The sequence below is a fragment of the Pseudonaja textilis genome, chromosome 4 (assembly GCF_049901715.1).
Source record: "Pseudonaja textilis isolate UNSWEBS1 chromosome 4, rPseTex1.2, whole genome shotgun sequence".
NCBI classification, from domain to species: Eukaryota; Metazoa; Chordata; class Lepidosauria; order Squamata; family Elapidae; genus Pseudonaja; species Pseudonaja textilis.
The window spans coordinates 47,899,464-47,924,920 of NC_141993.1; the positions used below are offsets into that span (position 1 = coordinate 47,899,464).

Sequence of the window (25,457 nt, forward strand, 5' to 3'; positions counted from 1 at the left end):
TAGTGAAACAGGAGCGTTTTGAATCTTTCCCTCCCCTCTGGAGAGCTCAGAAAGGCTCTAGGGGGGGGGGAGGGAAAGAGAAACATGCTCCCCACCCCTGGAAGACTCAGAATGCCGGCCTCTGCTAGCGTTTTCATCAGATTTGAGGTCCATCTCTCCAGCATGCCAAGTGAAATCCAGTGTTTCCATGATCATTTCCCCTGATGGGATGGGGAGAAGGCCTGGGCTTTCCAGGTGTGGTGGGAGGCCTGGGCCATCTCCCTGGTGGTCTGCTTAATAACCACAATGAGAAAGCTAGGGGTTGCAGTTGTTGGGTGAAGTGGTCACTTGGCATTTCACTTAACAACTGCTTTGCTCAACAAGCAAGATTCCAGGCATAATTGTGGTTGTAAGGGCTACCTGTATATATTAGATATACAAAAGAAAGAAACTGAAGTCTGATGAAAATGAACTAAAGTACCCTAAAAGACTATCACAATTATCATGGGAAGTACTTAGTACTTTAGCCTTGACCAAAATTACTTACATGTTTTTTTAATGGGAAATAGCATATAATGTCTTTTTAATATCTAAATAATGACATAATATGACAGATAATTGTTTATCTGGAAAAATAAAATAGTGTTTCTTATAGACAATTATAAGAATTTACTGACTGCTAGAGAATACAGTATACCTGGAGAAATGTTACAATTCCAAATGGTGTCTGAACTGGCTGCATTTGTGGATCTTCAGTCAAGAGCATATGTTGGATTCTAGACTCACTGTTGTCCAATGGACTATGCCACGATACATGGTCACCACTACAGAACGTATTTTCTGTGGAGGAAAATGAAGGAAAACTTCTTTAAAAACTGGAATAATCAATCAATGGCCAAAACAAGCATCACATCACCATAAAAAGATTACAACAGAAACACTACCCATTTATTTTCTATTGTTCTTATGTATAAAAATGAAGATAATTCTTTTGTTTTTAAAGTGAAATGGCTAACATCTACAGGTAGTTTTCGACTTATGACCACAATTGAGCCCAAAATTTGTGTTGGTAAGTGAAACATTTGTTAAGTGAGTTTTGCCCCATTTTATGACCTTTCTTGCCACAGCTGTTAAGTGAGTCACTGCAGTTAAGTTAATAACATGGCTATTAATAACATAGTTCTTAAATGAATCTGCTTTCCCTATTAACTTTGCTTGTCAGAAGGTCGCAAAAGGGGATCACATGACCGCAGGGCATTGTAACCATCATAAATATGAACCAGTTGCCAAGCATCTGAATTTTGATCATGTCACCATGGGGATGCTGCAATGGCGGTAAGTGTAAAAAATGGCCATAAGTCACTTTTTTCAGTGCCGTTGTAACTTTGAATGGTCACTAAATGAACTGTTGTAAGACGAGGGTTACCTGTATATAAAAACATGTGAAATTTCAATCACACTTGTTGTGACTGACATCTTGATGGTTTGACACACCCCTCTGGGTACCACTGATTAGAAAGCCAAAAAAAGACACCACTCTGATATTTTTTTTAACAAGTCTTCTATGAAGTAACTATTCTCTTTCAATTTCATTCTACTTAGCAAGCTGGTACAGTAGGACAGTTTGATCATCATGCTCATTTATCAGGATTTCATCAATTTTTCCATATAAAATGTTGGTCCTGCCAACCAATGCAGGAACCCTAAGTTCCAGTAAAGAGGAAAATGTAGTGAATTATTTTTTTATTTTGCAACTTTATGTGCCACTTTTCATTAAAAAGAGTCAAAGTGGCTTACAAAGTTATAACAAAAACAGTAAGGCACCAGGCTAGAAACTGGAACACCAGGAGTTCAAACTCTGCCTTAGCCATGAAAGCCATGGGTGACCTTGGGGCACTTACTCTGTCTCAGACCAACTCCCCTCACAGAGTTGTTGTACAAAAATAGGAGAAGGAAGAAGTATTAGGTACATTTGCTGCTTTGAGTTATTTATAAATATAATAAAGGACGGAAATAAATAAATAAATAAAGCTAAATAAATAAATACGATCTTGATAAATTGTTCAGACCCTGGCTAAAACATCCCAATGTAGGGACCCAAATATTTTGTCAAAAATTTACTTCTACTTTATTTGTTTCTACAAACTAATAAAAAAAATGCTTAACGTATATCAGTAAAGTTAAAATCCTTATATTATTATCATTCATAATTGGCTGCTAGCTTACACTGCTGTCTTAATGGCGGTAACAAAAGCTCAGATTTTGATATGCCATTATTTTCTGTTAAGTTTCATCTGTTTGCACAAAAGAATGAATGCAAAGAAGTTTAATACCATATGCATTTTCAACAACCTTCCTGTATTATCCTAACTAATCCATAGGGAATCGTTGGATCCATAGAGAATCTGTTCATGTCCCATTAATTTCATGGCTACAGGAAAACAAAATTCTACTGACCAACAACTGTGAGGGTTAGGGCATTTATTAGAGTTACGCTATAGTGGCTGGAAGTAACATAACTTTTAGTCTCCAAATCTACTTTAGAAATATCTTGCAGGAAGGTTAGGAAAAAGAAATGTTTTCATTGGAAACCATCGCAGCCTTCAAGGGAAACCTGGTCTTTTGACCACCATGAAGCTACAGCAATTTGGCCAGAGGATTAGGATGCAGGGAAGTAAAGTGTAACCTAAGCAAGAAATATTTCACATTTCAAAAGACACGTATGGAAAATCAATTGATACATTCAGATTTCAAAAGCATGTAAAGACCTATAAAGAAGAGGGACATGCAGCTGTTCAACAATTATCAAAGCCATCTTAAGAGTCCTTATGTTTCCAATTTTCAATATCTTCCAAGTCATATAAAACACTAGCCAGGACTCCGATTAACTAAATGCTTTAATTAATGTAAACCCCAGTCACTATTTTCCACAATGAAAGAAGTTATATAAAGATACTTATTCTGAGACTTGTGTTTTTGTCACAATATTCTCTCAATTCTGTATTTTACTGCCTAGATTTCTTCCTTCAGGAAATCCCAACCATTTGTAACTGGTTTTCAAATGCTAATACAATATCTCTGCTGAAAGTCCTGCTATTTGTATCTATTTGGAAGAAGACAATTTAAGAAACGTCTTTCTTCTACAAATGCAACATTCACACTGACTGCCCAACCAAACTATAGAAACCAAGTATATGAAAAATTGTATGAACATATATGAATTATATGGATTTGTGAAAAAACACTAAACAGACATTTAATCACTGAAACTGACTAATTCTTCTAATTTTCAGTGGAATTGTATCATCTTCCAAGGTTATCATTCAACCCAAATTAAAACATCTATTAACACCTTGATTTGGACCACCAGCATTTTTAAATTCTGAGATACCTAAATAAATTGAGGTTTGTTGAAATTCAATGAGGATCACTAAATCTTATGAGACAAAAAACCGTCACAATTTTTATAAATATTTATTAATAAATCTAATTGATATGCAAATTTTAAAGCTAGAATAAAAGAAGGAATTGTAGATCCCAATTTGTTAAAATATTGGAAACTGATAGATGAGGGAAAAATCAAAATCAGACAATAGGGAGGAGCTGTTGCAAAAAATAAAACTGGAACTGATAATGACAGTTGAAATTAGAAAGTAAGCCTGTTTTTGATGAAGCTGGTGAAGGTTTATAATCTTAGAGCACAACTTGATTCTCAGCTGTCACTGGATTTGCATATCATAGCTGAGGTGAGATGTGCTATAATTATAGTGGTGCCAGAAATAATCTGAAAACTGAAAAATTGGATTCTGAATTAGTCACAATATTCTGTGGTGACATAAGTTGTTATTTTGGAAGTTTAAAATATTTATGACTTCCAATAAATGCATTAGATACATGCATATTAGAATGTTATCTAACTTTTACTGCATTACATGAGAAAATGTTTATTATAAGTAACAGAACCAAAAATATGACATTGTAAAACACGGGTGTCAAACTCGCCCGGTCACATTGCCATCACATGATGTTTCACGATGTTTTTTCTGTTTGCAGAACTGGGATGGGCGTGGCCTGTGCGTGATGCATCTAGCCTGCAGGCTGCCACTTTTATACCCCTGGTCTAGAACAATTTTAAAATGAAATTATAAATATTTTCACATACTCAATGATCAATTAAAATTACTTCATTTTGTTTGTAATACTTTTGTTATTCACAGTTATTCAACAATACGATATTTTTACAATAATAGTTTACATATTCTTGTATTAAAGTCTACTTCCAACAAAGATGCCACAGATTCAAGTAATAATTGAAGCAATTTGAATGTGTTTCCAAAGCACTCCCAACACTTAAATAATCAAGATTACAATTCACTTGAATGCAAAATTAAAAAGATTCACTCAATAACCACTGAAAGGTAAATCTGAATCATGAACCACTTGCTCAGAGGTCAAAGCAGTCATTATCCCATGAAATATTACTCAACATCTACTTGGTACACAGGAACAAAACATTGCTGAGGCTTGAGAGAACTGAATTACAGAAAGCTACTGCTGTTGAGATTCAATGTAAAAACAGATAAAACTTTTGAAGCAAAAGTTAATTTAAATAGTACAAAACAAAACGGAAATATTAGTTCCTTTTAGAAAATTTGTTAATGGAAAAGACATTTCAATTACTAATCTTCTCATCTGGAGCTTGCTTCCCTTTTCTTTAATTCTAAGTAAAATCACCAAGACTATTCCCACCAAGACCATGGACATAAAATGACCATCTCCCTTCCCTGCTAACACTAATGATGTTACTTAGTTTGGTAATGAAACTTCTACAACAAAACAACCAAGCTTAGAGAGCAACAAGGATTCAGTAATTTATATACATTTTTACATTGGAAATCTGCAAGGAAGATATATTGCAAGCAAAAAGTATTGAATATTCTAAAAATTAACATTTAAGATAAAAGAAAGTCCAGAAACAAGTCAGAGAAATATTTAAACTTTGCCTGTCAAGTAATATTGAATGAGATTGCTTAGCAAGTGAAGCTTCAGTAAAAGAAAGATGTCTTCAGATGAAAAATAACTAATTTCTAATCAATAATTAAGAAGGTTGGGACTAACTTATTTATTGGCTCTTGGGATTGAAGTGGTGAAACAGGAATCTCAAACTGTCAAACCAGAGAAAACCAATTTGTAAATAAAAAATAGACAGGAGAGACATTTTAAGTTGAAAAACAATACTACTAATTCAAAAAGACAGGTCAAACAATTCCAGATTTAAACTGGTCTCTAAAATAATCTGGATACCACTACTTAACTGATTCAAAGTCCTTATTTAATCAAAGTCCTTATTCCTAGAACATGAACAGTTTCCAGAGTCCTTAGTAATGCAAGTGATAGCTTCTAATTTGTTTTATCAAAATAAAAATATGACTTTCATCTTTCAGACAAATTATGCAAAATTCAAATTAATAAAATATATATGAAAAAGGAGCTGGAATCAGAGCTAATTATTGGGGGTGGGGGGGGAACCAACTAAAGCTTAAAGTAAACATTTAAATTATACCTGATTGGAAGACATATCTGGCTAAGCCTTGCATTAATTCTGCTGGCCAGGTGGGTGGTGCAGATTCCCCTGTTTCACGCTTAAGTCGAAATGTCAGCTCAAATCCAAAACCACTTGGCCCATCTGATCCAGTAAACCTGTACAAAATTAACCACAAAAGGTTTCATAAGAAAGATTCAGGAATATAAGCTTAGAATTCCACTCTTCATTTATTCTACTTATTTTAGTACCATAGTATTCCTCTGCATCAATACAAATTTACAGTAATTTGCCAAAAATCAACAAAATATTGATAATAGTTAAAATATGTGCAATACACATACATAAATGAAAACTATCAGTAACTAATGAAAGTTAGAACAATGCAAAGCTAAATTATAATGACAGCCAAAATAAAACAAAGTTTAATTAAACAGTATCTGTCAATTTAGAATGGCTCCCAAGCTTCAACCGCATCCCATCAAGAAAACTACAGATTATAAAAGTGGATGAGTTTAGTGGAATTTAGGTAGAACATTTACTTTTTAGCAACTAATAACTGATAATACATTAGTTTCCATGCTGCTAGAAAATGGCTATTCGTTCCATTAGAACAGACTCAGATAATTTCCCAAACTGTTAATAGTTACTGTAGCAAAGGTGCAATGACTAGTAAACGTTTTCAGCAAGAGGACTTTTCTCGATTCTACAAAAATACCAAGTTCATTTTGTATCAAGATTTTAAAAATCATGAAATTAGTGTTTTGATCTGTAAAGGATGAATGTAGCTATATCCATTTATTCCAGATGAAGATCCAATTAGCAAACAGATTATCTGATTCTATGGATTTAGAAGGAAGGACGGAGCTATGGATTTGTAGCCCTTCTGTATCCTCTATAAAGAAGACAAAAGATAGCTCTTATGAATTTCTAAGCAACAGCAGTTAATCTTTATAATGTACAATGACTGCAAATGCTACCCTTGTCCCTCTAGTTTAAATTCAAGTTTCCCAAGTCATGCATTTTTGAAAATTCAGCAAATTCATGGAATCTGCCACAATAGCCAAAAGGAATTTTGAGAATAGGAGTAGAGAATATTCTTTTTCTCAAGAATTGCATTGCATTAGGATTGTTAGTGGTTGAATTGTTAGAGGTTGAAAACCTACAAATCTGGGTTAAAGACAGACTTGGGGAGCAAAACTTGTTCTTAACTCAGGGATTGTCTGTAGAAAGAAAGCACAATTGTCTTTAATGATGCCGAAGTCGCTACGTTGGGGGGATGGGGGAATGATGAGTTCAATATTAGCAAGCAGAAGTCACATATGGCTGTCAAACCTCCCAGGTACAATTAAGGACTTGATAAAAGCAGAAATGGAATTCCTAATCATCAATCCCCCCCGCACTGCTGTGTTCACAGTATCTTGGGATAGCAAAAGATGCAAAGAGGATAGAACTCAAAAGAAGGAAATCAGGAAGAAACAGAGGGCCAATGTGTAATAATCAAAAAAAGTAAATGCAATCTGTCTATCTTTACTATTTTTAATAATTTTAATAATTAGCTCTTTCCTCTCAGTGCATTACATTGGAAAATTGTTTTACACTAGAAAGGAGATTATTCTTCAAAGAAGCAGATGCAGATATGCTGCAGACTGGCTTTGCCCTGAGCTAAATTTAGTCACATTCCTCTTATGAAAAACAGTCCTTTTAAGTTCAACTATTGTGCTATAAATATAAAGCAAGTATCTCGCCATACTTTTAGAACAAACAACAAAAAAGTGTTTTTAATAATATTGATGTATTTTAGATCCAGGAATTGTGTATGATTTAAGTAGTTCATGTCAGCCTCTTTGTAGGTGGGCTGTTTCTCAAATTAGCTACCTCAAACAATTGACTTTTAAAGCCGAGCATACTCCATCAGACTTAAGCAAAACAAAAAACGAAGGTGGTCATGGCTTCCAGGGCGGTCTACCACCAACAAAGAACAGGAAATGTGCTAAAATGCCTTGGTGGGGTGCATAAAAGATTCAGGTTTTGTAAGATATGTAGCCAAAGGTTTAAGAACTACCCAAAACAAATGGGTATGAATTGAAAAGATTTACATTTCACTTTTTTTCTCCTTGAAACAGAATTACATATAGAAAAAATGAAATAAAAAGTTGTGGATAATACTGTATATTCTGAATTAAAAAACAAAGGATAAAATAGGCACTGCCAGCTGAAATAATGATTACATTACACTCTATATCTAAAGCTTCAAGCTTGCTCCTGATTATAGTCAACCAAATATTTTATTTTTAACAGGACTAATTATATAATGATAGGTAGGTAGGTAGATATTACACACACACACACACACACACACACACACACACACACGTAAATGTATATATGTATGTATGTGAATATACTGCCTGAATATTAAAAAATTTAAAACAGAAACCAAATTGACAAATTGATATTAGGACAAACTGATCATAATGTTCTTTTTTCTCACATAATTTTGAACACATTCCTAGGAATTCTTGCACATATCAAGGTTAATAATCATCAGCTTTAAAACATATTACCACAGATACATTACAGGTATTCCTTGACTTACAACAGCTTGTTTAGTGACCATTCAAGTCACATAGCAAAAAGGTGGTAAAATTTAGTGCAATTCACTTAACGACTGCATCAGTTTGCAACTGAAGTTCCAGTCCCAATTGTGATTGTAAGTTGAGCACTATCTATACAACATCAATAACAATCACACACACACACACACACACACACACACACACAGCTACATGTAATAAAGTATAATTCCAGCAAGATAATTCTGTCTAGGATGCATCATTTGCAACAAAAGCAGAGCCAAATGTGTAACACCTTAAATTAACTGCTTTATGGCTGTTGGTGCTTGGGAGACACATCACACTGTGTAATGTGCCACTGCATTGCAACAATGATTTATGATTTAAGATTACCCATGAAGCAAATCACTGTGTCCATGCCACAAATCACTGTTAAAATAAATTATGACTTAATAAACTTAATCATGCCAAAAGTCATTTTATGTAGTATCATCTACATGTTAGTCTGTTATCCATGAGCAGGCAATGATAGTGACAGAATATAAAATACAGATTTTATATTATTGCTACATAAGTGCAGCAATTCTTGTTTAAACATTAGAAATTATAAGTAAATGCTGTCTTGCTAACCATATTTTTTCTAATCTAACATTTAGATGAAACATACTACCGCTTTATAAAACCCTAGTAAGACCACACCTGTAATACTGCAACCAATTTTGGTCACCATACTACAAAAAAGATGTTGAGACTTTAGAAAAAGTTCAGAGAAGAGCAACTAAGATTATCAAGAGGTGTGGAGACTAAAACAAATGAAGAACGGCTATTAAACTACAATTATTAAAACAATACATACAAAATAAAACATTCATTAAAAAGTGTGATGAAAAAGAAAACAAATAAATCAGAAACCATTAATCTAACATTAATGGAGGGAAAGACTGGACAAAGAAAATTGTCTCCAACAACCATAGGAAAGATAGTAACAGGAAAGATGTCTAAATCAGTTTATAGCCAAATCATTTTACATATAGAACAATTACTTTGGGGTGGTTCATATATAGAGCAAGACATGCATGTTATGGATGTTTTTATTCACATATCTTTGATACATAGCTGTTGTTTTTCCAGATGCAAGCTAAAAGAAGATTGTTCTGCATTACTTAGATTCTTACAGCCCCCAAAAGCTTGTTATGAATTTCATTTTTTGCCATGACTAAAACATCTGAAACTGTTAAAGAATTCATTTCTGCCAAAATATGGAAGTCAAAACATTTCAGATTTTCTTTTACTAAACTGGGGCCAGTCTAAAAGGGATCAACAAAATTTCTTGGATGCAATTTTTGAGAATGGAAACAGGAACATTTTTATTTCATAAACTCCCTTACAATAGGGAGGGTAGGAATCCATTCCAAAAAAATACCACCCCAGAAAAGTCAGATCTTGGAGTCTTAGTGGACAACCAGCTAAATATGAGCCAGCAGTGTGCAGCCGCTGCCAAAAAAGCTAATGCAATCCTAGGTTGTATTAACAGAGGGATACAATCAAGACCAAGGGGGTACTAATACCACTCTATAAAACCTTAGTAAGACCACACCTAGAGTACTGCATCCACATTACAGAAAAGATGTTGAGACTCTAGAAAAAGTACAGAGAAGAGCAACCAGGATGATTAGGGGACTGGAGACTAAAACATATGAAGAACGGTTACAGTCTAGTGAAGAGAAGGACCAGGGGAGACATGATAGCAGTCTTCCAATATTTGAGGGGCTGCCACAGGGAGGAAGGGGTCAAGCTATTTTCTAAAGCGCCTGTAGGCCAGACAAGGAGTAATGGATGGAAGCTGATCAAGGAGAGATTTAACCTGGAAATAAGGAGAAACTTTCTGACAGTGAGAACAATCAACCAATGGAACACTTTACTTTTACTTTTATTGTCATTGCACCTTGTACAAAGAATTCAAACACCATCTTCAGTGCACATCATGACCATGACCATGAAAGTAAACACAAACACACATCCTTCACCCTTCACACATTGAACTGGAAACTCCTGACAGCACACCAACACTGCACTATACAGCAGAATTCAAAAGAGCTACTCCCCTGGGATAGAAGCTGTTTTTCAGCCTATTTGTCCTTGTTTTTATTATTTTGTACCGCCTGCCAGATGGTAATAGTTCAAAAAAAGGGTGCCCAGGATGAGATGGATCTTTGAGAATGTTTTGAACTTTCTTAAGGCAGCGGGAGCTATAAAGCTCTTCCAAAGAGGGGAGAGGGCAACCAATAACCTTCTGGGCAATGACGTTAACCTTCTGGAGTGCTTTATCGGCCACTGTGCAATTGGCAAACCATACAGAGGTGCAGTGAAATCAGAGAAACTTTCTGACAGTGAGAACAATCAACCAATGGAACAGCTTGCCCTCAGAAGTTGTGGGAGAGCCATCACTCATGTAGGGTCTCCTGCTTGGGCAGGGGGTTGGACTAGATGACCTACAAGGTCCCTTCCAACTCTGATTATCTGTTATCTGTTATGCCCACTCAGTTGTTTTCAGCCAACACACCAGGGGGCAATCATATGCTGGGTGGAGGCTTCATCCTTATCTGCAATAATGATGTTAAACTAGCTAAACTAAATATGCTTGACAGTTTTCAGCCAAAACAAGATAAAATATGAAGAATCAGGAGAACTATGGTCTTTTGCTGTGCTACATTGGAAAGCTCTGTTACAAAGTAAGGCATCAGTCAAATGGCCATCTAGCCTCTTCTTGAAGAGGGAAAGAGAACTCACCACTCTAGCTATTTGGAGCCACCATGAAATTGCTCTTTCTGTTAGGACAACTTTTCTAACATATAATTGGAATTTCCCTTGTTGTCATTTTAATCTAATACTCTGTGTCCTCCATTCTAGAATGAGACACTACAGATACTGGTCTTCTAAATGACATCCTTTTAGGTATTTGAGAGCAGTATCATGATTTCCTTCTGTCAACCTTTGTCAGGGCTAAATTATTATACTCCACCAAGGCAGGCACAAATTTAATTGATGTTTCCTAGAAAAACAGAAATTTAGTATCACTAAAATAATCCATAATTTAGCGGGGACATTACAACAGTTGTCATTCTGTGAGCCAAATAAGGCCAATCCCTGAATTGTGCTGCAAATAAATTATTTTAACATGGTACCTCCAACTCTCAATCTTCTCACTGATCCAGAAAATACCACAGTTGCTGCAAAATTAAGATGTACCAGCAGTTACATCCTCTCCGTCTGTTGCATGGGATCATCAATCTGGGTAACCACAGCTGATCCTTTTCAAAACCAAGTGTGAACCAGGTTGGAAATGGGTGAGACAATTAGGGACCTGCAGCTTAATTTCTGAGTGTTTGAATAGTAATTTATATAATATTGATCCAGATCAGATTTTTTTCAGAGACTGGAGGATCACTTCCTTTAAGGATAGTGGCATCACATATTCACTATTCCTAGATCCACCCAATCTCTTTAGCTTACTCGGTTGCCAGGATAGTCACAGATCAAAGTAGTAATGCAATATTCAGGCAACTACAAACTCTGATCCTTGATTCTCAAAAATTAAAAGTGAACCCAGACAATTGTGGTGCAGTACAATAATCTTAGTAGGTAGTGTGTCAAAAAACACAGCATGAAGTGAATAATTTTATCTTCAGGTGCCTTATAAATTACAGGATGTGACTTCTTTCCATCAAAAAGAACCCAGAATTAAAAGCATGAATCTATAGTAAATATTTTTGGTTATGAAGTTGCCAGATATCACGTAATTTTCTTTCTCACTCACAAAACTTTGCTGTTCTTGTTCAAAATTTCCCATTTTTTTTCAAGTAGAAACAGGAGAAACGTGAAAACTTCTGAGATTCTGAAAATTTAAAACTAAATATTTCTTAATTGAATGCACAAAACTAGTATTTATTTATTTATTTATTTGCATGTATGCTTCTTCCACTGCATTTCCAACTACTTCAGAAAACAACAAATCATAATACACAGAAATCAGAGACTTACTCGTGCACTCTGTTATCACCATACAAGTCACTTAGTCCAAAGCTTACATAATGCCAGTGCTCAGGAACATTTTGAGTTGGACTTCCCAAATTCCTGTACATACTAACATAGTCCAGAGGATCCGGTCCACCTAACCTATTTTAAAAAGAAAATAAGAGAAATTAGATTGTTTAAACCAAGTTTTGGGAAATAGTTTCAAGTAAATAGATTTACCTCTACTCCACATTATTACACCACTTCCTTCTGAAAACAGTTAGTGCTTCTTTTTGAAACTAAGTCAGAACTTTGCCTGATGTCATCATAACTACATAGCTGTTGTCATAGATCTTAAAAGTTCTATATTGCTTGGCTTTCATATTTTTTTCTGTTTCAATACTGAACAAAGTACAGGACTGCAAAGATGTTAGTATACTGCAAAAGACAAATGAACATAATTAAAATGAATATTTTCATCTGAGAGTATCAGAACTGTTCATAAAAATTGTTAATAAAATAGGTTTAATTTTTATTCTCCATAATACTATACCAAAAACACCCTACATCTATTGATGTAGTGCCTTTGTAGAGTATTTATCTAAAGATGATTCAGGCACTGGCTAGATTCACATATTATATCAGCCATGATTTATTTATAATTTGCTGATAAGTCAGAATTAGCTGGTTGTAGGCACCATGCCAAGCCTAAGAAAAACAAATCAAACTAGTTTTAATCATTGCAAACCAATAAGAAAACAAAACTCAAGTAGAATATTTCATTTTTGTGAAACATATAATAATAATCACCACTTTTATAAAAATTAGTGATATATGCCATTTGTTACCCCAAATTGGTAGATAACTTTTCTTTTTCAAAATTAGAAATAAAGTGGATCTCAGTTCATTTCACAGATGTATGGCATGAAGTCCCAAGAAATGGATATTTTACACAAAAAACCTGCAAAAACAATTTCCATACTAGAGTTAATATAGCCTAGTTCTCTGTCACACTGCTCTAGAATCCAGCATTGGGCATAACTCTGCCCTCTTATGATGTGAGCTGAGTCTGCCACTATAAAAGGTTCGATTCTGCTGAGAGCCCCAGCTTTTCGACTCAGCTCTTGGACATATGAGTTATTGTCTCTGGACTCTGAGTTAATTAGCATTCCTCAAAACAAAAGTATCGAAAAAAAGGAAAAGAGACTCATCAAGATCGAGAGAAGCTCCCGGGGCTCCAGTAGAGCTTCACTCACGAGGAGAACAGGGATCCCCTCTCCTCCAGTTGCCAATTGCTTCAGCAAGGCACTGACACACAGACAGTAAGTGCGATCGGCCAAAACGCCACGGAAGCTCCCTCAGACTTGCTAGAGGCTCATTAACATTGCAACAGCCTCCTATGCAGCTTTTCCCTGGGCCACACGGCTTGTAAAAACCTCCCGAGGCTGCACAAGTCTTCCAGAGATTTATTAAACCCTAAACTACCAAAGTTTTACGATAGCTGCCTTCATGGTCCCGCAGCGATTAGGCCCAATCCCAACCAACCTCCCTTCTACTACTGCATTGATTGGAGGGGCAATCTTCCTTCTGCAAAGATAGTAATCCAGCCATTATAAATTGCCAAACAAAGGCCACAGCATGAAGCCCCAGGGATTCAAACGTGCAACAGGGATCATCGAAGGCCTCAAGGCCCCTCGCCTCATGGCTGGCAGCCATTTTGTGATGGAGTTCCTCCGGGTGCCATTTTTTAGTGGGCCCTGAGGCAGTGACCCTATCTCTCTCCTGGCCATCTAGCTTGGAAAACACCATCAGGAGGAGCTGACAACACCTCCGGTGTTTCTTCCTTGAGCAATGGAAATAGATTGGGCCCAGCCAAGACCATCAGGCATGCAGAGCATTCAGACCTCTCAAGCCCCCAAAAGGGTTATGAAAAGAAAACGACCACAAGTCTGTTCAGACAACAGGGAGGCCGCAGCAAGATCAGGGCCAGGGCCCTAGCCCCCAAGAAGGCCTCCAAGTCTGAATTTAGGGCAGAAAAAAGAAGGCATGAGGCTTTAAAGAAACAATTTGCAAAAAATACTCAACAATTACAAAAACAAGCTGTAGGCACAGAGAGGGCAGATGGAAGTCTGGCTAGCCATCTATGGAACTGGTCACCTGAAAGGCAGGATGAGGACCTTCCCCAGGACCTGAGTTTGTCAGGCCCTTCTTACAGGCCACCTACCCAGAACACAGCTACACCTAACCCTCAGCAGGCTTTGCCCCTAGGGGTTTACAGGTTTAGGAAGGAAGCTAACCTTATCCCTTCTGTGACTAGGCCCTAGATGATAATTCCTCCCTGGGAGAACAGGCCCCAAGACAACCAGGAAGTAGTTTCGGTGGCAGTCAGACAGGGCACTGCTGAAGGTCTCAAACACCTCCTCCACCCCCGGGGTGGAGGCTCGGGTATCCTTTCTTCCTTCTGTCAGGGTAACCCTCCCCCACGGAGGGAGGTCCCCACTTCAGAACCCATGTATGCCCCTCATCGTTTTTATAGTCGGGATACTTCCTGAATGGGGTACTTCCTCAGAGGATGAAGAGGGGAAAATTAAAGACCCCTTCATCTCCGACGAAGAGGAAACCAAACTATAACAACCGTCCACAACGGCTATCTTTAAGCCCTCCTTGTTTCAGCCCTTATTACAGAAGGCTCTGGTTACAGCCCAGTTAAGCCCAGAAGATGTGGCCTCGGAACCACAGGCTGGCCCCTCTAGCCAGGGAGACACACTATTCTCCAAACCGGTGGTCCAAAATGAGGTTCTCCCATCTCCCTTGTTGTTCTTGAATGTAGTAAAGGACCAGTTTGAGAACCCCCTGTTGGGGCCTCGCCCTTCTTCCCAGGACAAGAGGTTCTTTAATGTAGGTCCCTCCATGGCTAACACATTCCCAGCAGTAGATTTCCCGGTGGTAGCTACCTTTGCTTCCTCAGGCACCCCTACGGAACCAGAGGATGTTTTATGACCAGAGGACAAAAAGTCAGAACAAACTCTGAAGCGCTCACACCAGGCCGCAGCTTGGGCCATGAAAGCTTCCACTGCGTCCTCATTTTTTACCAAGTCGTCTATTCGCTGGTTGTGTCAACTTCAGGACAGAGTTCCCATTGCCAATGTTAGGTCCCACCAGGACCTAAACAAAATAATAGTGGCAGCCGAGTTCACCACCGATGCCACTTTAAGCTCGGCCAAATTCGCCGCAAAGGCAATGGCCTCTTCCATGTCCGCCAGGCACCTGCTGTGGATGTGCAACTGGTAAACTGACTCCAAGCGTAGGTGGAAGTTGGCGGTGGTCCCTTGCTCAGGAGAAAACCTCTTTGGAGCAGCCTTAGAGGTGTACATGGTGGAAACACAAGACAAGAGAAAAGTGCTATCTACTTCCTCCAAGAGATCAGATTTTCCATGCATCACGTACCCCAGAACACAAATCTTCAGGCTGGTCAACACCCTCACTTCAGTTGCAACCAGACAATGTATCCCTCTCGTTGGGAATAACAGCAGGACCACCAATCCAAACAACAACAATTCTCGGGTAAGCAGCCCTTTCAAGTGAGAGGAGGTCATTCATTCAGGTGCTTTAAGTAACTGCATCCCCTCCCCTCCCATCGGAGGTCATTTGACCGTTTTAAATCCAGATGGGATGAATCAACAAATGATGCCTGGGTCATCAGGACAATATCATCGGGCCTTTGACTCGAATTTCTCTACCCCTCTCCATCTTTTTGCGTCAGCTGTCCAACCTCTAGTGACACATCTAAACGGGCTCTGATGGACTCAGCTATCTACCACCTGATGGACATCAGGGCCACAGAAAGAGTTCCATGGGATCAGTGGGTGTCGGGCGTCTACTCCCACCTCTCTGTTATCCCGAAGGCCTCAGTGGGGTGGAGAACAATCCTCAATCTCAAGCTCCTGAACAAATTCATCCCATACAGGCATTTTAAGATGCAGACCCTACATTCTATTCTTTAGAGCGTCCGAGAGGGTAATCTCTCTTCCATAGACCTCACAGAGGCTTACCTCCATATCCCAATTTGGCCTCCCCATCGCCAGTTCCTCCATTTTTCTTATTGCAATGAGCACTTCCAATACCAGGCCCTACCATTTGGCCTCTCATCAGCACCAAGGGTTTTTACTAAGGTCCTGGCAGCATTGGCCACCTTCCTCTGAGCCTTACCTGTGAGGGTCCAATGCTACCTGGACAACATTCTGATTCAGTCTATCTCCATCCAGGCAGCCGAACAAGATCTTCAAATCACGATGCAGGTGTTGCAGGAACATCAACCTGATCAAGATCTATCTTTCTCCAATGACCCGACTATGGCATCTCGGGGTCATCATCGACACAGTCAGCTGCGAAGTCTTCCTTTCACAGGACTAACAGGACAGCATCACACAGTTGATCAACAGAATTCGACTAAGTCACTCCGTTCCACACTCCCTCCTGTCCCAGTTGCTTGGAAAGATGATCTCCTGCATCGAAGTTGTGCCATGGGCACGCCTGCATGCAGTAACCTTGCAATGGTTCCTCCTCCCCTTCCAAAGAGAAGGCATCAGTCATTCTGCCCACAGGTGCTTCGGTCCTTTCGATGGTGGCAGTCCCAGGCCATCACAAAGGGTCATCCCTTTATGGTTAAAGACAAAATTGTGGTGATCATGAATGCCAGCCTTCATGGCTGGGGAGCACATGCCCAGGGCCGGATGGCCCAAGCACTCCATCTTCAGTGCTGATGGCCATCTTCAGACAGGTCCCTTCCTATCAATTTCCTGGAGCTCAGGGTTATTTTTCGCACCCTGAGAAGTTTCCGGAACCTAGTGTCAGCGTCCCATATGCTAGTCATGACAGAAAATATAGCAGCCAAGGCTCATGTCAGCAGGCAAGGAAGGACCAGATTAGATGGGCTGGGATCCTCCAAGGAGAAACCACAGATAGAATGACCAGGTCCGCAAACCAGGACCTCCTTGGCCAATAGGGTGCCAGGAGAAGGAGCTCCGCTCATTCCTCCAACATCTTCCGAATTACTACTGGAATGATGGGAAGCGGGGGAAAGGCGTAGAGGAGACCTTTGGGACATCTGCTCCGAAGAGCATTGGTCTCCTCCGCTCCCTGGCAAGGAAACCTGGCGAAGAATCTGGTGACTTGGGAGTTTTGAGGAGTGGAGAAGAGATACACCTCCGGTGTTCTGAATCTGAGGGAAAGGTCCCTGAATAGAGATGGAGGAATGGACCATTCTGCCTGGTCGACTAGGCTCCTGCTGAGCTAGTTGGCCTGGGAGTTGTTGACCCTGGAGATGTGGTCCGCCGAACAGGTGTTTCTCTTCCCATAACCCCAACTGTACAGACTCTCTCATGAGGGCTTTGGACCTCGTCCCCCCTTGCCGGTTGACATGAGTCTTTGCGGCCATGTTGTCTGTAAGGACTAGAACACGAGAGCTGGTCACTAAGTGCCTGAAATGCTTGAGAGCCAGAAAAATGGCTCTGAGCTCTAGCCAAATTTATGGGAAGGGTCTGCTCTGACCTGGACCAAACGCCCTGAGCTATCTGGCCCTACATATGGGAACCCCAACACAGGAGGCTGGCATCGGTGGTTATCACTAGCCTGTCTGGATCCCTGAACAGGAGTCCCTTCCAGATTGATGGGAACACCACCAATTGAGAGATCTCCGGATTTGTGGCGGGAGCGGGACCTTGATGGATGAGTGGCTGGTTCCTGCTCATTGGTAGGGAAGCAGAAACCATTGGAGCGGTCGGGAGTGGAGCCTAGCCCATGGGACGATGCCAATACAGGAGACCATCTTCCCCAGAAGTTTGGACAGCAGCGACAGGGGGACAGTTTGATGTTGCTGGATCTGGCTGATCTCTGCAAGGCTCTTTCCATGAGCTAGGGACAGGAAAACCTGGCATGACATGGTATTGATGACTGCTCCCAAGTATTGCAATTTGGTTGTGGAAGAGAGCTGGCTCTTTTTGGTGTTGATGGAAAATCCATGGCTCTGGAGATATGACAGGGTAATTTGCAGATCCCGATGGGCCCCATGGATGGAGGAGGACAGAATCAAAATATTTGTCCAAGTAGCATTGGATCCTCACTGGAACAGAACACAGAGATGCCATCAATGCTGCCAGAACCTTTGTGAAGACCCTTGGAGCCAATGAGAGGCCAAAGGGAAGTGCTTGATACTCGTAATGGGTATTCTGAGAACAGAAACTGGCGATAATGATGCCAAATGGGGATGTGGAGGTAAACCTCTGTGAGATCAATTGAAGATAGGGGGTTGCCCTCCCGAACTCTCTCTAAAATAGAATGCAGAGTCTGCATTTTAAATTGCCTGTATTTTACAAATTGGTTGAGAAATTTTAGATTATGGATGGCTCGCCACCCCCACCCCACGCCGAGGCTTTGGGAACGATGAAAAGGCGAGAGTAAAACCCATGTCCCCATTGAGAGGGGGGAACAGGTTGAATAGCCCTGATTTCAAGAAGGTGTTGAATGGCCTGATTCATGAGGGCTTGCCTTGAAATGTCCGAAGAGACAGGACAGATCAAAAAATTTTCTGGGGGTGGCATTAGGAAGTCCAATTGTAACCCTGACCTAATAGTGCTGAGCACCCAGGCGTCCGTCATTGACTCCTCCCATTTGGAGGCAAAGAAGGCTAGGTGACCTCTGATGGGTGGGGAGAACAAGGGATTACTTAGAGCAACGGAAGGAACGACCCCCACCCCCCGAAAGGGCCATTTACTAGGAGAAGGTTGTTGCCTGCCAGATGCTTCCACACATTGGTCTTGGCGTTGGGAGTACGACCTCTGAGAGCAGGGGAAGTGGAATGAGGTCTCCGCTTGAAAGGCAGGGGGGTGATAAGGAGCAGGGCGATAGTCAGGTTTCTTCCCAGAGGAAGAGAGAACTTTACGTTTATCTCTGGTTTCAATGAGATAAGGTTCCAAGGCATCATCAAAAAGCTTATTACCTGCGAATGGAACTGAAGCCAGCTTCAATTTTCAGCGTGACTCCCCCTGCCAATTTTGGAGCCATAAAAGTCTTCTTGCTGCTACTGAAGATGCCATGGCCCTAGATGCAAATTTGGTGGAATTTATAGTGGCATTCGCAATGAATTTCGCCGCTGCGATAATCTTATTAAGGTCTTGGTAAGACTGAAGGTCAGAAGCAGGCAATCTATTCTGCAATTGGCGCAGCCACTGTAGGGATGCCCTTGTGAAAAAGGATGCTGCTGTTGAAGGCTGAACAGCCCATGCAGCGGCCTGGTGATTGCGTTTGAGGGTCTATTCGGAACGTTTATCATCTGGTTTCAGGATATCTTCTGGCTCCGTGGGAGTGCCAGAAGATGTAAACGAGGCCAGAACCGGAATGTCAAGGCACTGCCAAGGCATTGTCCAGGGCTGCGCTGACGTTGTAGAAATGCTTATCCAGAGAAGATGGGTGGGGACCTGCCAAAGGGGAAATGCACTGTTCCTTGACCATGTTCAGGAACAAAGTGGGAGAAGGCAAAACCTCTGCATGCACTACAGGCTTGGAGAAGAATGAGTCTCCTTGGCTAGAGGGATTTCCTTGTGGCTCAGGAGCCACTTCCTCCCGCGACAGCTTGGCAGTGACCAAAGTCTTGCTGAGTAATGGCCTGAAGAGAGTAGGTTTGAAGACCAATGCAGAGGATGTCTGCTCTGGGTGAGAATCCTCTTCCTCTGAAAGATTTTGGTCAAAAATCTCACCCTCTTCATGCTCTGAACAAGAGGAGTAACTGTGTTCAGATGGTGAAGCCCTTTCTTCCTCATCAACCTCCTCCCAGTCTGGTAGAGAAGAATGGGCCCTGAGGTCCTGGGGCCTGTGTAAATCAGGGTGATGAGGCAAGGAGCTTATAAATTGAGAAGGGAGAAGGGCCTGAACCCTTTCCAGAGGTCGAAGAATTTGCCTGAAGCCTTCAGCCAATCCCTGCCTAATGGTCAATGAGACAACATCTTGGATATCCCCTGGTCTATGCTAAAAGGTAGAGACAGAAGGCCGAAGGTCCGCTGCTGTGGGAGTGAAAGTGGTTTCAGGCCTAGATTGAAAAGAGGTTCGAGGCCTGGAGGGAGGGGGAGGAGCATAGGGCCCAGAAGCCTGTTGGAAATAGGGCCCAGATCTGCTGAGATCCTGAGGATCTGATTGTTCTGCAAAAGCCTCAGGAGACCAGGATGGAGGATGGAAAGGCTCATGGATAACTTCTCCTCCCCTGGGAGGGCTTGGCTGGGGCCCACAGGTATCACATGAAACATGCTGTAGTTGCAGTCTTTTCTGTTGAATAGTTCTGTTGAACTGCCTCTCTAGGGCCGCATGTCTGCGCTTCTCTGCCCTCAACTCAGCCTGATTTGCCTTCTTAGGGGCCAGATCCTTAGTTCTGATTTTAGCAGCCACCTCCCTCTGGACTGATTAGGTATGTTGCCTACGTCTTTTTCTCTTATTGGGCTTAAGAGACTGTTCCACTGGGGGGAGCTCTGTCTGAGCCTTATCTTGCTCCCTTTGTAGAATAAATGCTCTTTCGTTGGAAAGAAATTGTTTAGAAATTCTTATTAGGTCCTTTAGGGTATAAAATGGCCTCCGGGCTTACAAAATGGCCGTTCACCTCGTGGTGGAAGGCTTCAATCCAAGATGGCCACTGACTAGGGGAAACAGGCTCCGAGATTGAAGAATTGTTCCTTAGGCTATAAAGAGCCCCAAGCAAAGTCAGCAAAGGAAAACACATCTGCCGGCCACACGATCAGCTGGCTGGAGCTCTTATCGGTTTGCTGATCGTTTTTACGATCGCTCAAACCACAGGCGTGGGGGAGGTCTCTAGATGCTGCCCAGCTTGCCTGCACAGTGCTCTGGCAACGCTGCTCCCAATGTTGCAGAAGAGAGAGCCCTGCTCTCCTGGAAGAGCAGCTGCCCAGATCCCTAGAAGCTGCTTGAAGCGAGGAAAAAAAGTACTGAAGATCGCTGGTGATTGCTATCTAACAGAACGGTTTCAGAGATACAGCTACTGACTGAAAGGAGCTGAGTCTCTCAGCTAAATGACATCATAAGGAGTCAACCCCATCCTGGGCTCTCGATGCAGCATGAAGGAGAATTACCTGATTCTGGTTTCTGTTTCCCTAAATTTATATATTAAAAAATTAAAAATAGAGTAGTACTGCAATTATGTAGTGTTCAATTAGCTCATCCTAGTTACTGAATGAAATCAACAAAATGTTAAAAAGTTATGATACGTATATAGTTACTGACCAAGCACATCTAAATTATATTAAAATAATCAAAATATCTCTACAATCCCCAAAGCATGTCACAATTTTTGAGAACCCCTATTGTTTGGAAATTGAAAGTTGAAAAATTTGACATACCCTACAACCAAGGCAGACATGCTATCCTTAAGATTTTGTTGATATCTATTTGCAAACTAACAATTTTTTTAAATATAATAAACCTAGTTACTCAATAGTTTCCCAAAGCATCCTTTGTGTGAAACGAAGTCTAAAATTACAGGCTGTGGTTGATTCCAGGCTCACATTAAGTAAATATTTAATTCACAAAGTTGTCCATCACTGGAGAGACTAATGAGAGAAAGGAGTAACAGGCAGCTCCACCTGGGACAATCACAGCACTTTGGCTCTGGAAATCAACAGACACAGAGGATTAAGCTGATACTACTAACTAATATAAAAATATTAAATCTTCAATAATCAAGACAAGTAAAGGGCAGATTACCAGGTCCTTTCTCTGAAGGGAAGGGAACATCAGAACTTTGAATCCAGGTCTTAAGTCCCTTTTTCGGGGTCCACTGTGATTTCGAACAGTCACTTAGCAACCAGACACAAGTCAAGGGCTACCTGTTACAGAAGTATTCTTATTTCCATGGTCCCAAACTCTTCATGACCTTGGTATTAAACAGCAGCAATATTTGAATTCAAAACATTTATAAGTCCAAGCAAACTCATCTTTCTCAACTTCAGGTTTTTTCCTACTATTTATTGATAGCACTATTTCAATCCAGAAATGTGATTACAATACTTCAATTCCCTTTCTCCAGCTATTTCTTCCATGGCAGTCACGGTATGTGCAGAACATTGGCCATGTCTGTGAAGCACAAACTAACCTAATTTGGCCTAAACCATAGGTGGCCAGTACCAGACAATTTATGAAATCATTGACTACTCATGGGTTGTAAGACTTCTGAATAGAAAATAACTTCATATCAACATAGTATGATAGAGTTGCGGGGCTGGCGCGTTGTGCAAAAAGGTCACATAGTGTAATAAGATTGGGACTGGGTTAGGGACTTCTGTCCTCACTGTGAGTTGTGTTTGGGGGAGGGTGCATGAAGGGAGGCTCAGACGCTCTCATTGTATACAGGTTGTACTCTGACAATAAAGGTAATAATAAATAATAATTGCCTTGGTTATATTACGAATTGACAAGCCAGGCAGCATTCCTACAGCTTTGCAGTGACAGCTGCCAGGCTGTCACTAACAGCTGCCAGGCAGGCTGCCACTTTGAAAGCACATTATTGGGAGAGGCAGTAACATTTTGATTATACGTATATTTTAAAAATTGAGATGATATGACAGAATGAAACCACTGCTAATGCAAAGAGTAGATGCTTCATGTATAGACACAACTGCTGCCTAACTACATCAGCAAAACAAATAATCCAACCTGAAAACATAGTTTCACAATTTCAGAAATTATCTATTTGGGAAAGTGTAGTCAATACTGAAAAACAAGCAAAGTAACATAAAGATTGGGCTCACAAAACATTTGTTTTTTTCTTAAAGCTATGTGTAACATTAGATGGACACACTAAGACTCAGACATGATTTAAGTCAAAAGGAAAAATATGTGTGTGAATCTCACTGCATATGATAAGATGAGAAAAGAAATAGAAGTAGTGTGGAACATAGTTAAATGTTAAATATTTAACTATTTATTTATTTAAATATTTAATATTTAGCAAGGGAAATCATCTGTCCACTCACTTTATTGCTAGCAATAATATGCAAAACCCAACTCTTAAAGATGTAATGAATATAAAGGATTGTCTCAAAAGACATGCATTCATTTATGAAAATTGCAGAACCTTATCAATATTGCCCTTACTAAAAATAAAGGTCTTCGGGCTTCCAATAGTTTCTTATATTTATTCAAAATATGGCAAAATTTAAGAACAATTCCTCCTTCAATCTATGTTGCACGCAAAATTCAGCTTAACAAAATGTAAACCCTTTATCCGCTCAAGCTGTTTCTCCAAACACTCCCCTATTCTTCATACACAGACATGAATCAGGATATTAACCCATAAATAATTACAATTTATAATTCGGAGTCATTTTTAAAATCTGGGTTTCAACCGAGCAGGATTTAGATTTGAATGCAGGCCAGAATCCCGTGTCATTTCACTGTTTTTGGACCACAACTCCCAAACCGCTGCCACAAGGTTTTGAGCATGATGCCATGGTGCTCTAATAAGGTATCTTCCGCTCCAACAACTTTTCCTCCTCTCCCCCAAAACAACCATCTCCCACCCAAGTACTGTACCACAAGCGACCCCAAAACTTAAGACCCTTCTACTACTCTTAGCCACTCCCAGTTCTCCGACAGATCCTCCTTCACAACACACACACACACACACACACGCGCGCGCACACTTATCACCTTTCCAACCTCGGCGGACCGCGTCCAAGGAGCCAGACCCCTCGCCCTTTGTCGCCCACCGGTCCCCCTCGCCCAGGCCCAAACTCGGTCAGGAGACCCCGAGGCCTCTTTCCCAAAATGCCGCGATCGTTCCCCGAAGTCACCCGCGGAACAAGCCTTCGAATCGGAACCAGCTCCTTCTCCACCCTTCCCACTCACCAGTATTTGAGAATCGCCGTGACCTGCAGGGGATTGGGCTGCTCCGGGTACAGTCGCCGGCACTCGCCGTAGATCCCGTGTAGCCCCGGGGGGAAAAGCGAGGGAAACGGTCCCGCTCCGGGGCCAGGAGCAACAGGGGCGACGGTCTCCATGAGGGAACCCGTGAAGGACGGAGGGAAGCGACGTCGCTCGGAGCGGGTGGCGGGGGTGGGGGGACGGGACGATCCCGACCCCCGCAGACAAACCAAAGGTCGCTCCAAACTCCTTTCGCGACCCCGGCAGGGCCCAGCAGCAGGAGAAAAGCGTCCCCCCACTCACCCCGACTCCAGTCTTGATAGGCCACCGACTTCGCCAATCACACTGTAGTGGAAGACGAGGCTGACATAATCCCACCTTCGCCTCCACCCGGTGTCCCACCCCCTTCTCCGCCGACGCGTTTCTGACCTCTGGCGTCGCTTAGCTCGCATTGCTGACGCTTTCTTGCCCGGAGTGGGCAGAAGGAGGGATGTCGCGCGGCAAGCCGTCATTGAATTGCTAGCTTGAAATGTGTCTTTGGGGATTCTCAGGCATCCAGGTCATGGTTGTCCAAACGGTGGTGGTTGTTTTTTTCTAGAAGTAACTGGACTTTCTGGGAAAGTTCAGTTGCCTCTAGAAAAAAAAGCACCTTTGGGACATAGCTTGCCATGTGTGTGTATCCAGGGGAACTCTGCTTCCTTTATCAAATCCGAGTTTTAAAGAAGATTTGTATGAATCCAGCCTAGGGTGAAGAGAGTTTTATCTCCTAAGGAATCATCCACGATTGCAGTATAGAAACAGTATATTGGAGGTAGTGACCCTTTGAGAGACCCTATATGCAACGAAATGTCATTTTATTGCATGCAGATCGGTGTACATTTAAAGTGATAATAAAGTTATTCTATTATGTTGAATGTTGTCCATCTCCCCGGTAGGGCGATTCTGGGGAGTTTATAGAATGTAAAAGGATGAATAGAAAAGCATTTAATAATTTAAATTTGTGCACATTAAAAATTTAAAACTAATGCAAAAACCAGAACCAAGGAGATGGATAGCATGGAATGAGGCCTTTTTTCCCAGTCAACCACCCCCTATTTATTCAAGTGGTGTGATTCATACCTAATATAATAAATGTAATTACATATGTAATCTTTATATAAATATGCTTGTTTGTGCTTAGTGTGCTGCAGCAAATAAAATCATTGTGACTTGTTAACCATTAGATTTTTGTTTAAAATGTGAAAATCTAACCACACACTGATACAGAATTATGAGGATTACATTCCTAACAATTCATTGGGAAATACATTTTAATACTACCAGTAGCTTAGGCTGGATTTGTCTTAAAAATTGCTTGCAGTTGGGGAGTCATTTCAACATGTATTGTGCAATTTTCTGCCTCCACCTCTTTAATAGATGTATATATG

General features: G+C 40.8%; 1 protein-coding gene across 2 annotated transcripts in view; it reads right to left on the reverse strand.

Annotated features, from left to right (window-relative positions):
* The window catches only part of SUFU (SUFU negative regulator of hedgehog signaling), a 50,439-nt gene extending 25,976 nt beyond the window's left edge, over positions 1-24,463 (reverse strand). Inside the window, exons 1-4 of one of the 2 annotated variants that reach the window (XM_026704684.2) lie at positions 24,016-24,463; positions 12,139-12,273; positions 5,543-5,679; positions 677-819 (exon numbers count right to left, since the gene is read on the reverse strand). In XM_026704684.2, coding sequence (XP_026560469.1) covers positions 677-819; positions 5,543-5,679; positions 12,139-12,273; positions 24,016-24,167 — 567 coding nt within the window. In that variant the 5' untranslated portion in view covers positions 24,168-24,463. The remainder of the gene's footprint in view (positions 1-676; positions 820-5,542; positions 5,680-12,138; positions 12,274-24,015) is intronic. The other variant, XM_026704685.2, reaches the window with a different exon arrangement.
* Between the last annotated feature and the right edge of the window lie 994 nt (positions 24,464-25,457).